Source organism: Pristiophorus japonicus, chromosome 4 (assembly GCF_044704955.1).
Source record: "Pristiophorus japonicus isolate sPriJap1 chromosome 4, sPriJap1.hap1, whole genome shotgun sequence".
NCBI classification, from domain to species: Eukaryota; Metazoa; Chordata; class Chondrichthyes; family Pristiophoridae; genus Pristiophorus; species Pristiophorus japonicus.
Window position 1 is genome coordinate 186,235,769 of NC_091980.1, and position 12,545 is coordinate 186,248,313.

General features: G+C 44.3%; 1 protein-coding gene across 7 annotated transcripts in view; it reads right to left on the reverse strand.

The window, feature by feature from the left end:
• actn1 (actinin, alpha 1) overlaps positions 1–12,545 on the reverse strand; it is a 208,944-nt gene that overhangs the window by 35,232 nt on the left and 161,167 nt on the right. For all 7 annotated transcript variants that reach the window (XM_070878920.1, XM_070878915.1, XM_070878914.1 and 4 more), the window contains exons 9-10: positions 5,037–5,129; positions 2,344–2,574 (exon numbers count right to left, since the gene is read on the reverse strand). In XM_070878920.1, the coding sequence (XP_070735021.1) occupies positions 2,344–2,574; positions 5,037–5,129 (324 nt within the window). The remainder of the gene's footprint in view (positions 1–2,343; positions 2,575–5,036; positions 5,130–12,545) is intronic.

The window sequence follows — 12,545 nt, forward strand, 5'->3', positions numbered from 1 at the left end:
AAAAAAAACACTTGGGTTGACTCTCCTACCCAATCTTTTCTTCCTCATGCTCGGTCATTAATGGAGTGCGAGGGGTTGTGGGGAAGCAGTGATTTATTTTACTTTTGTGAGGGCTGACATGCCCCAGTTCTGGGTGTGGGGGCCAAAGGGAGGACTGTACCCTGAACATTTCTTTTCACAGTGATGACCGGTGGCGGTCCCAGGCAGTTAGCAATCGCGTACTGCTGACCTCTCTGAGCTCTTGCCCAAATACCAAATCCATATTTACTCAGAATTGGTCTCTTATGGGATGAACAAGGTGATTTCATTCTCATGTGCTCAAAGTCTGGAAATATAACATTTCCAATCAGTTCCACAATCAGTGTAACTGAACGCTCTGTTCTGGGCCCCACTCACCCAACTTGTGTTTTTTTTTCTCCCTTCTATTCTCTATTAAATGGTTTCTCCACCTCTCAGAGGTGTTGACCTCTTCCTGGAGTGAGCTTCCATAGGCAATGTGTGCCCTTGACAATGAGAGTCAACTGATTATTGACCATAGGAGGCATCAGAGCCAAAGCTAACCCTGCCCTTGCCCAATGTTCACACTAAGAAGCATTTCCAGCAGGGGGTGTGGGATAGGGATCAGGTGTTACAACCCGGCCCACTTGCCCCTGAAGACACGGAAGCAGATTTTAGCACGACAGTTTTCCCTGCGGATATCAGCCACGGATTGAACCTGGGGTCTCCTTGGCCTGAACTGGATGAACTTCTGGGAAACAAACTCAACTTGATCTGAAGAAAAGCCTAAAAATTGATTTCTCGTTAAATTGCTGCATTAATACACCACTTCATTTTTTAAAACTGCGTACAACCATTAGGTCAGGCACAAGTCCAAAATCAATCAGCTGCAAAGCTGCAACATTTTTTCTTCTGCGTGCAGCTTTTTTAAAGCAGAAGTTTAATCATGTTTCATCTACCTCCCTTACTCTCCCTGCCTCTCAATTTAAAATTTATAACCCAACATTGTATCACTGCCGCATTTTCCAAATATGAAATAAAAGAAATGAACGGAGAAGTTCGTCCTAAAACCCGACAGATGTTCACATTCCCCAGAAGGACTTGAAAAGGTAAAAGGATTTTACCAAGACCAACACCATCAAGTGAAACATGACAACACTTCTGGGAGACTCGTGCATTTCTGAGAGGGTTCTGTCAATGTGACACCAAAAGAAATGGTCGCTGCCTAGGCTGCAGTTCAAGCTGCAACAATTTACATTTTCATGGTTGGTGGGCCCTTCCTAACAGCACTGTGGGAGTACCTTCACCACAAGGACAGCAGCAGTTCAAGAAGCCTAACAACTACCTTCTTCTCCAGGAGAACACAGGAACAGAAGTAGGCCATTGAGCCTCTTGAGCCTGTCCTGCCATTCAATGAGATCATGGCTGATCTGTGACCTAACTCGATATACCCAACTTTGCCCCATATACCTTTGGTTAACAGAAATCTATCAATCTCAGATTTAAAATTAATTGATCCAGCATTAACTGCCGTTTGCAGAAAAGAGTTCAAAACTTCTACCATCCTTTGCGTATAGAAGTGTTTCTCAACTTCACTCCTGATAGGCCTGGCTCTAATATTTAGGCTATGTACCCCTAGTCCTAGAATCCCCACCAGCGGAAATAGTTTCTCTCCATCTACTCTATTCCTAACCAAGAATGGGCAATAAATTCTGGCTTCGTTTGCGACATCTATACCTCCAGAATAAAAGAAGAAAATGCAGAAATTAATTCCAAACATTCACAATCAAACTGGACAGAGTGCATGTGATTTGCTGGCAATTTGCCACTAGGAAGATCAGGGGTGCCAAGAACCAAGTTATGATTGAAGGTCGTAAGCATTAGGAATGGGTGAAAATCATAAAATAATCTGATATTGAAATGAACAGTAACATATATTAGTATTTTACAGTTATAAATGTGAGGGGAAAGGGAATGTCACTGTGCTCCAACATATTGCACAAGCTGCTGTCTACAAAGGTCGGTCTGTCTTATGAGAAATGAGTTTGGACATGGGTTCACACCACTGTCATCAACAATTTCTTCAGTGCAAAATGACAGGATTACTGTGACCAGAGACCAAGCTTTAGATATACAGCCCCACAAGCTAACACTACAGCAATGATAAAATCTGCACCAAATGTGGAATGACTAAACCCCGTACAACCAAATCACACCCAATAACCCAAGAGTCCATTGGAAATGAAAAATGAGCTTGGGGAATCTGAGTTATGAAGCATTTACAACGCAATTGCTCCTCCAGTATATGTTGAGAAAGACGTACTGTATTATTCTATTAATACATACCGACACCATCTTGCCTTCGGATGGCATGAAGGCAGGTCTGTTGCTGAGCCGCAGTTTGGTCTGCAGGGTGTTGAAGTTGATTTCCAGCTGGCACTTCTCCTGCACTTTAGGTGGTTTGTGGAGCCGGCGGTAGTCTCGGAAATCCTCTAGTTTCTGCTGCATGGCCTGCATGGTGTTCTCTGGGGCACGATTCTCCAACCACGGGATGGTGCGTCGGATCCACTCCAGGAGCTACAACATAATGGTGCCTTTAGTGACCTAGAAAACTCACAAAACATTTTCGAGCTCTATACTGCTCCTCCCTCTATATGAAAGTGAATCTGGATGATCGTAAAAGGGACAGTGCGGTCATGGGAGAGTGTCTTACTATGTTATTAATGGAGGATGGGATTGGTGATGCTACCGGGTTGGTGGTCAGGCATGATGCTACGAATTTAGACATGCTAAAAACTACAGGGGGTCAAAGTTCATGCTGGGCACAGACTCTGCTGGACTTTTCTTGGTTGCCATTTTAAACTGTACCTCACCAATACTTGTACGGATGTATTGCTGAAAAACAAACATGGCTGCCAGTCACTTACCAGATCTGGTTGACCCAGGATAGACACCTGCATACCATGTCCAATTACAGATCGCCTTTTAATGGCCCAGAAATTGCGGTTGGATGCCTCCGACCTCAGAGATTTCTATGAAAGTACCTGGTGATCCGGAAACTTCTTGTTCTCGGCCTCTATGCAAAGGCCTGTATAGGGGCCCACGTATCCCAGGGACTTAGGCGCTTCGCACTCATCCCTGGGATCACGTGGGCTGGCCCAACCTATCAAGAGATGGGGGTGTTTACAATTCATACTTAATGGCGAGTTCCAATATACAGAATCACCATAAGTATGATTGGGAAATATCCCCCAAAACACAGAAACACTGAAAATAACAAAAAAAAAATCACATACTTCAAATTAATAAAAATTGAATTTAATTGATTTAAAACAAAAATTAACTTTGTTGAAAAATAAATTTACATATTTTAAACTTAGCTTATTTAACAGGATTTTAAATTATTATTTTTTTAAAGTTTTTTTTGTACTTTAAAAGTCTTACGCTGAAAAAGCAAATCTGCTTTTATCAGTTGTAAGAATTTGAAGGACATTTGTTGGGCAGGAGTTGGCCAACTTTCCGCCCACGGAGGCCCTTTACTTATGGATGTGGTGGATCTATCAAGAGGATTCTTGACAGATCACAAGTTCCTGGTTTAGGCGCATGCGCTTTGCATACCTAAACCCGGAACGTGCGGAGCCCCTACTGGCATGTGCGCACCTCGTTCACTCCTATACGGGCCGCAAATTCAGGCCCATTGTCACTATCCACCATTATGGAGACTGAAGAAAGCCCAGTGCTCAGTAAGCACTGAGGTACCTCAGACATTATTATACGTGCCATCCATGAAAGCTGATGAGTCCAGTACCAGTGACTTGGGCCCAGAACAGTGATACTGAACTTGCATAGAGGTTTACATTTCCTGAGTCCATCCCATTTTGTGTGTTCCACAAGCTCCTGACCCAACTTGACTTATTTTATTTATGCTTCAAAACTAGGGGAAAATTCTAGGAACATTCAGGAGTATAGGCCACCTGAGGTGGCATCGAGATTTGTTACTTCAGGGAAATTAAATAACTGACCCAGGATAACCCATAGCTGGGAAGGATCAGGACTGCAATAAACTGTAGAATTCTGGAACTCATTCTGGAGTGTTGCAGGGAAGGATCTCTTCACACCTCCATCTCTCAGCAATGGCTCAGTGGGTAGAAGCAATAATTGGCATCCTTGGTTATTTAATTCAAGACAGTGCACAACTGTGCCATGTCACAACACCATCCCATAGGTCAACTCTGCAACAAAGTACAGACTAGTTTCAAGGCCACAGCCGACCTCTGTGGTCCCGGACACCACCAGAGCTCTGCTGTTCAGTCTCCTTTGGGAAGAGGAGCCTCCGACAGCCATGTCTGCCACAGCGAGGTACACTACCTCTCGCTGCAAGAGTGTGAATGCTGGCAGGAGGGCGTACAGCAAATCCCTGGCAACCCGACCTACCTGGTAACCCTCCGCAGCTACACTTCCTCTTCCTTCGAAAGTATCAGCTCGAATTAACCCTAATGGCAATAAATGGAGCTTGGGATATAAAAAAAACCTTCAAAAAGCAACTGGGGCAGTTGGAAAAAACGAAAATGGTGTTAAAATCTGTGGGCCTGTCTGCAGGTCCACCTAAATTAAATAGTCTAAAATCAGCCTTCCAAGATGCAGAGGAAAACCAATCTGGAAGGCTACAAATGGCATTACTTGTGAATTAAGAACACAATTAAAAATTTCGGTGAACAGAATAATTACACCTTTCTGTACTTTAGGGCTGATCATTTAGTTTTGTTATATTGCTTGCAGCTATTTGGAGCTGTGTTATTTGAATATTTATCAAGGAAGAACTCCATAGGTGTGCATATATGTAGATGAAATGGGGGGTGGGGCGGGGGGAGAAAGGATGCAGATTTCCCACAAGAGCCTGATGAAGCTCATTTGCGGAATAATAATTAGGGCGATTCCCCAATCCCTTTTTTGAAGCACACATTTCAGATTCAAGGAGAAAACATCCCTACAATTCTATAGTTTTGGTTATGCGATCATGGAGAAATCTTTGTACTTACATCAGTAGCCAGCTTCTCGTAATCCTCCATTAGCTGCTCATTCTCCTGGTTAACAGCCAGAACTTTGCAGATCCGATTGGCTGCCGTCTCCGCCTGGAGAGAGGAGGAAAAGGAAAACAAATCTTGGTTCACACAAGGACATAAAAATCCCTGCTCAACAAAACTTGTCAACGCTGCTTACTCAGGTTACAGAATGGGAACTCGGATCACACCTGGTTTGGTTTCCATGCATCATTATCATCACTGGACAAGTATTCTCTGTTAAACCAGTGAGGCCTCTACAACACCAGAAATTCAATTCAAGCAGTGCAAGAGCAGAATGAAGAGGTTAAGCTTGCCGTTACGGATACTCTTCACAATATCACTTGTACCATTCTTTACCACCTGTTCTCCTTCAACCAGTGAGTGGGTTGGTTTAGGCTTCAAAACGTCTCCATTGCCATGGCTATACATAATCTACCAATGGCTGGCCAGTTTACTATTAGGTGACTGTACTGATCCTGCCAGCCATAAACTGGCAAAAAAATGACCAGTAATCATCATCATAGGCAGTCCCTTGAATCGAGGATGACTTGCTTCCACATCAAAAAATTCACAGGTGTTTCAACGAAGGACCTAAAATTCCAGGTCCAAACTAAATCTTGATGGGTGGAAGATGCCTGTGCTTGGATTTTTTTTTTTATAAACGTGTGGTGACTGTTGCACACCAGCCACCACACGGGCTTGACAGAGCTAGGTCTTGGCTCAGTAGCAAGGATTAACAATCTCCTGGGAGGACAGACGCACCAACGTCGGTGTTCTCGATCAGGCCAACATCCCCAGCATCGAAGTACTGACCACATTCGACCAGCTCCATTGGGCGGGTCACATTGTTCGCATGCCTGACACAAGACTCCCAAAGTAAGCGCCCTACTCGGAACTCCTAGATGGCAAGTGAGCCCCAGGTGGACAGAGAAAATATTTCAAGGACACCCTCAAAGCCTCCTTGATAAAAAAGCAACATCCCCACCGACACCTGGGAGTCCCTGGCCATGAACCGCCCTAAGTGGAGGAAGAGCATCCGGGAGGGCGCTGAGCACCTCGAGTCTCGTCGCCGAGAGCATGCAGAAAGCAAGCGCAGGCAGTGGAAGGAGTGTGCGGCAAACCAGACTCCCCACCCACCCTTTCCTTCAACCACTGTCTGACCCACCTGTGACAGAGACTGTAATTCCCGTATTGGGCTGTAGAGTCTCCTGAGAACTCACTTTTAGAGTGGAAGCAATTCTTTCTCGATTTAGAGGGACTGCCTATGATGATGATGATGTGTCTCCTTGAATGCCCCCCATTGCTCGGACACTGAGTTACCTTCAAGTAGCTATTTCCAGTCCACTTTTGCAAAATCACTTCTCAACCTAGTAAAATTGGTCGACTCCCCCCACCCCCCTCCCCCCTCCCCCCCTACCACCACCATCCCCAATTGGGAACCTTTTCTCCTTTTATTTTTGTCCATATCCATAACTGTTCCAAACCTAACTGAATTACGATCACTACCACAAAACTGCTCTCTCCAACTCATACTCCTTCCACCTGCCCAGCTTAATTCCCGAAAATTAAATCCAGAATTGCCACCCCCTCCCCCGCCTCTTGTTGGACTCGCTACGTACTGGCTAAAAAAAGTTCTCCTGAATGCAAGTTAGGAATTCTGTGCCCTCTATACCCTTTACACCGATTGTATCCCAATTAATAAATATTAGGGCAGTTGAAATCCCCCATTATTACTGTCCTATTGTTTTTGCACTTGTCAGAAATGTGTCTACAAATTTACTCTTCTATCTCCCTCGGACTGTTTGGGGTCTATAGTACACTCCCAGCAGTTTCCAGTAAAAATCGTGAATGAATGACTGAGTATGAGGATACCAGGTCACAGTCCTCTGGTTAATGGTGCTTGGCTCCATGACTGTAGGCGTTCAGACCCAATCAGTTAAACTCCTGTGGTTGTGCTTAAAGAACAGACCGAGTGGTTTTCTCCACCTTGCATTGAACAGCACCCAGCACTCCCAAGGAGGGCAGCTTCATACACTGGTGCCAATTACACCTGATCAGCAACTCAGTCCGACAAAGCACTGAATCTGGTGCCAAACTGGAAGCAGAGTTTTGACATGAGTTTTTGGCAATATTGATTTGCTTCAGCAGCAATCACAGAGGCTTTCATCCATTGTGACAGGGTTGGATAAAACGCCATTTCCAATGGCTGAGAGAAACATAGAAAATAGAAAATAGGTGCAGAACTATTATCATTTTCGCTTTCCGAGAACACTTTTGGAGCTGTCATTTTTGAGTGCCATTTTGGAAGCTTCCATTTGATGAATACTTCCTGTGGTCCACACTACAATCAACCACTTCCTAGATTTTTTCACATAAATTATTTAATTAGGAAGTTTTCTTATAATGTTCAGCCACGGGAGCACAACTAACTCCAGTTGCAAACAATGCTTTTGTATGAACTTTACTCATAACATTCCATTGAGAGATGGTTTATTGGTCTTCAATTAATTCTTTTTCAACCTGATAAAACTATTACATACAATAGTAAAAAAAATCTTAAAATTCAGCATTGTTTAGCAACGATAAATCTCCCCACATATTTAGACATTTTGACGAAGGGAGAATTTTGTCCAATGTAGTGAATTGTGAGTCTGCACAAAATCAATTGCCAAATAATGCAAACCACAAGGTAGGAGCTAGAGGTGACCATCAATTAAGAATAAAGCACCTTCCTCCACCCCCCTCGCACCACAGCTTTGACTGCCATTGGGAGATCCTTACTCTTCATTTGAGATGGTCACTGAACAGTCTCATTGCCAAACACTCAAAGGGCTCACATCTACATCTGCAGTCAGTCCAAAAGAGGAAACATTGATTCTATCTGCAGAAACAAGAACTTGCCAAGATATTTTGTGATAACCAGATCCTGGAATCAATTTAAGAACCAGATTAGCTCTGGAACTGGCCTGAACTGCAAAGCCACAATTCTTTGACAAGATTTAACCTCTTGGCTCTTACCACGCAACCATTTTCCTTTCCTTAACCTCCAGTCACGCAGTAACTTTCAACGTTCCATTTGGTTGCTCGGCAACCAAACAGCAATCTGCAGTTGAGCCTGGAAGATGCAAATATTAGCTGCAAAATGTATTTGTAATAGTGTTTCCAGCTGCATTAGCTCAGTTCCGAGCTGATTGTTGTAATCACAATTCTGCCCCTGTAGAGCACGAATTTCAGTTTTACATCAACAATATCGAAATGGGAATGAAGCAGCAACACTTCACTCCGCACATAACTCAAAGGGGAATGAATCCCCATGGTGTGGGACTGAGCAACAGAATAGAATGTTTCTCAGCTTCAAGCTCTGATCTGTGCCAAGTGAGCTCGTCTCAGTCAAGGTGATAGTGGGACATTTTCCCATTTCTAATGTCAGCGTCAAGCACTCCAAGACAGACCCAGGCCAGCCAGGTCCACAGTAATGGTCCTGCTATGTTCACCCAACAAAATGCCTTAACTGCCAAGCTCAGAAGTCCATTCTCTGCGACATTTCCATATCCCACATCACTCATCCTTCCTGCTTCCAATAGTGAGTTGCCAATTTGTGGCAAATTGTGGACTGTGGAATTGGGCAAGCTAGCCAGTACACAGCTCTACTCTTCCCTAAAACAGACTCATCCCAACTTCAGAAGACCATCACCTCTTGAAATGATTCCAATTCCAACACCAGTCATCCTGTGGCTTCCAAGCGAGATCACCACTTTCAAGCCAATTACTACTAAATTAGGGCCATTTATTTGTACTATGGACCCGTCTTCACTGAGGAACTGGGTTTAAGAGTGCTTAAACCCATGTCACATCCAGCAGAATGGAGCCTTTCATCTCATTAGTGAGGGCTGAAATTTAAACACAGCTGTCATCCAGGGTGAATGGCCACTGTGCCAGAAAACTCCCTGCAAAGTCCCTCTCTTTTTTACTAATCTGTAATGGATGGGAAATGGGGAGTCGGGGTGGGGGACATGAAGGGAGAAGTCAATGTCACACACCTCTTCGAATCTCACCAAAAGGTGTATTAATTTTGTTTGCTTCAGCAGTGGAAAAGAGAAGCAGAATCATCCAGGTTCCTTCTCCTTCTCCCCTGCCCCGCCCCCGCCCCCCCCCCCCACACCAAAAAAACAATTCAACTCCTATTGACTTTTTGAACAGGTCATCAGTAAGCTGCCAAACCAGGTGGAAATATAAACAGGATATTTGAATTGGAGACCGGTCATGTCTTGCATTGCAGCCAAACTTAGCAGTTTGGATTAGCAGGCCTGATTTGAAATGCTACGGCATCACTACAGCGAGACTGGAACCACAAACACTCTACGGGTTCAAAGCGCCAGACTGAAGTCCACACATGTGTAACAGCAGTTGGAATCCTCAATTCAAACAGATTGACAGCTGCTCAGACCGCCACTGTAGTCTTACTGAAACGAGGAAAAGGAAAAAAAAAGGGCAGACAGCCCAAACAAATACACAGGAAACAAAAAGTAAAGCAACAAAAGGCTGGTGGCAGGGAACAAGCAAGGTACTGCATCTGGTACAAGGCAAGTGGCAACACACTGCTTCAAAGTCGCTGCACGCTCACAATCCCCTGCAAATGGAGTCCGCAATCTCTGCCGTGTGATGGTGGAGCAGTGCTAAATACAAACCAAACACTTCCCTACAGGAAGGAAGGACTTTCTTTTTTTTAAAGAGACAGTCATCCTTCCTCACTTGTAAGTGAATTTTTCCAGAGCGAGTGTAGCAGAGACAGAGGCTGGAGATAGCGTGTGGCACAGAGAGACTCAAAGAAGGAGAAAGGAAGAAAAAATGTTTTCGAAAAGTCTACAGAAGCAGAGAAAAAAACAAATGCATCAATGCAAGAAAATGGATAAGCAATAAAAATTCAAGAAATATACAGAAATATCAATCTACAGTGAAAGACAGACAGACAAGCAAGCAGCATTTACCCTCATTAATCACATCTAATTTAAACTAATTGGGATATTACAAACCAAATTAATTTACTGTACTTATTTCAAGGTTCAACTAGAGGGCACCAACACAATGATGAAACTGGGTATTAAAATCCACATTAAACGCCTGAGGAAAAGTGTGTTCGAAGACCAGGCCCTCAAATCTACCACCAAGCTCATGGTCTACAAGGCTGTAGTAATACCCGCCCTCCTGTATGGCTCAGAGGCACGGACCATGTATAGTAGACACCAAGTTGCTGGAGATATATCACCAACGATGTCTCCGCAAGATCCTACAAATCCCCTGGGAGGACAGGTGCACCAACATTTGCGTCCTCATCCAGGCCAACATCCCCAGCATTGAAGCACTATCCACACTCGATCAGCTTCGCTGGGCAGGCCACATAGTTCGCATGCCAGACACGAGACTCCCAGAGCAAGCGCTCTATGCAGAGCTCCTTCATGGCAAACGAGCCAAAGATGGGCAGCGGAAACGTTACAAGGACATCCTTAAACCCTCCCTGATAAAGTGCGACATCCCCACTGACACCTAGGAGTCCCTGGCCAAAGACCGCCCCAAATGGAGAAAGTGCATCCGGGAGGGCGCTGAGCACTTCGAGTCTCAACACTGAGAGCATGCAGAAATCAAACGCAGGCAGCGGAAACATAGAAACATACAAAGTAGATGCAGGAGTAGGCCATTCAGCCCTTCGAGCCTGCACCATCATTCAATATGATCATGGCTGACTTCAGTACCCCATTCCTGCTTTCTCTCCATACCCCTTGATCCCTTTAGCCATAAGGGCCACATCTAACTCCCTTTTGAATATATCTAATGGCCTCAACAACTATGTGGTAGAGAATTCCACAGGTTCACAATTCTCAGTGAAAAAGTTTCTCCTCCTCTTGGTCCTAAATGGCTTACCCCTTTATCCTTAGTCTGTGACCCCTGGTTCTGGACTTCCCCAACATCGGGAACATTCTTCCTGCATCTAACCTGTCCAATCCAGTCAGAATTTTATATGTTTCTATGAGATCCCCTCTCATTCTTCTAAATTCCAGTGAATATAAGCCTAGTCGATCCAGTCTTTCTTCATATGTCAGTCCTGACATCCCAGGAATCAGTCTGGTGAACCTTCGTTGCACTCCCTCAATAACAAGAATGTCCTTCCTCAGATTAGGAGACCAAAACTGCACACAAGGTGTGGTCTCACCAAGACCCTGTACAACTGCAGTAAGACGTTCCTGCTCCTATACTCAAATCCCCTCGCTATGAAGGCCAGCATGCCATTTGCTTTCTTTACTGCCTGGTGTACCTGCATGCCTACCTTCAATGACTGATGTACCATGACACCCAGGTCTCGTTGCACCTCCCCTTTTACTAATCTTTCACCATTCAGATAATAATCTGCTTTCCTGTTTTTGCCACCAAAGTGGATAAACTCACACTTATCCACAATATACTGCATCTGCCATGCATTTGCCCATTCATCTAACCTGTCCAAGTCCCTCTGCAGCCTCCAAGCATCCTCCTCGCAGCTCGCACTGCCACCCAGCTTAGTGTCATCTGCAAACTTGGAGATATTACATTCAATTCCTTCGTCCAAATCATTAATGTATATTGTAAATAGCTGGGATCCCAGCACTGAACCCTGCGGCACCCCACTAGTCACTGCCTGCCATTCTAAAAAGGACCAGTTTATTCCCACTCTGCTTCCTGTCTGCCAACCAGTTCTCTATCCACTTCAATACATTACCCCCAATACCATGTGCTTTAATTTTGCACACCAATCTCTTGTGTGGGACCTTGTCAAAAGCCTTTTGAAAGTCCAAATACACCACATCCACTGGTTCTCCTTTATCCACTCTACTAGTTACATCCTCAAAAAACTCTAGATTTGTCAAGCATGATTTCCCTTGCATAAATCCATGCTGACTTGGACCGATCCTGTCACTGCTTTCCAAATGCGCTGCTATTACATCTTTAATCACTGATTCCAGCATTTTCCCCACTACCGATGTCAGGCTAACCGATCTATAATTCCCTGTTTTCTCTCTCCTCCTTTTTTTTTTAAAAAGCGGGGTTACATTAGCTACCCTCCAATCCATAGGAACTGAACCAGAGTCCATGGAATGTTGGAAAATGACCATCAATGCATCTACTATTTCTAGGGCCACTTCCTTAAGTACTCTGGGATGCAGACTATCAGCCCCATGGGATTTATCAGCCTTCAGTCCCTTCAATTTCCCTACCACCATTTCCTGACTAATAAAGATTTCCCTCAGTTCCCCCTTCTCGCTAGACCCTCGGTCCCCTAGTATTTTCGGGAGGTTATTCGTGTCTTCCTTAGTGAAGACAGAACCAAAGTATTTATTGAATTGGTCTGCCATTTCCTTGTTCCCCATTATGAATTCCCCTGATTCTGACTGCAAGGGACCTACATTAGTTAGTCTTCATTAATCTTTTTCTCTTCACATATCTATAGAAGCT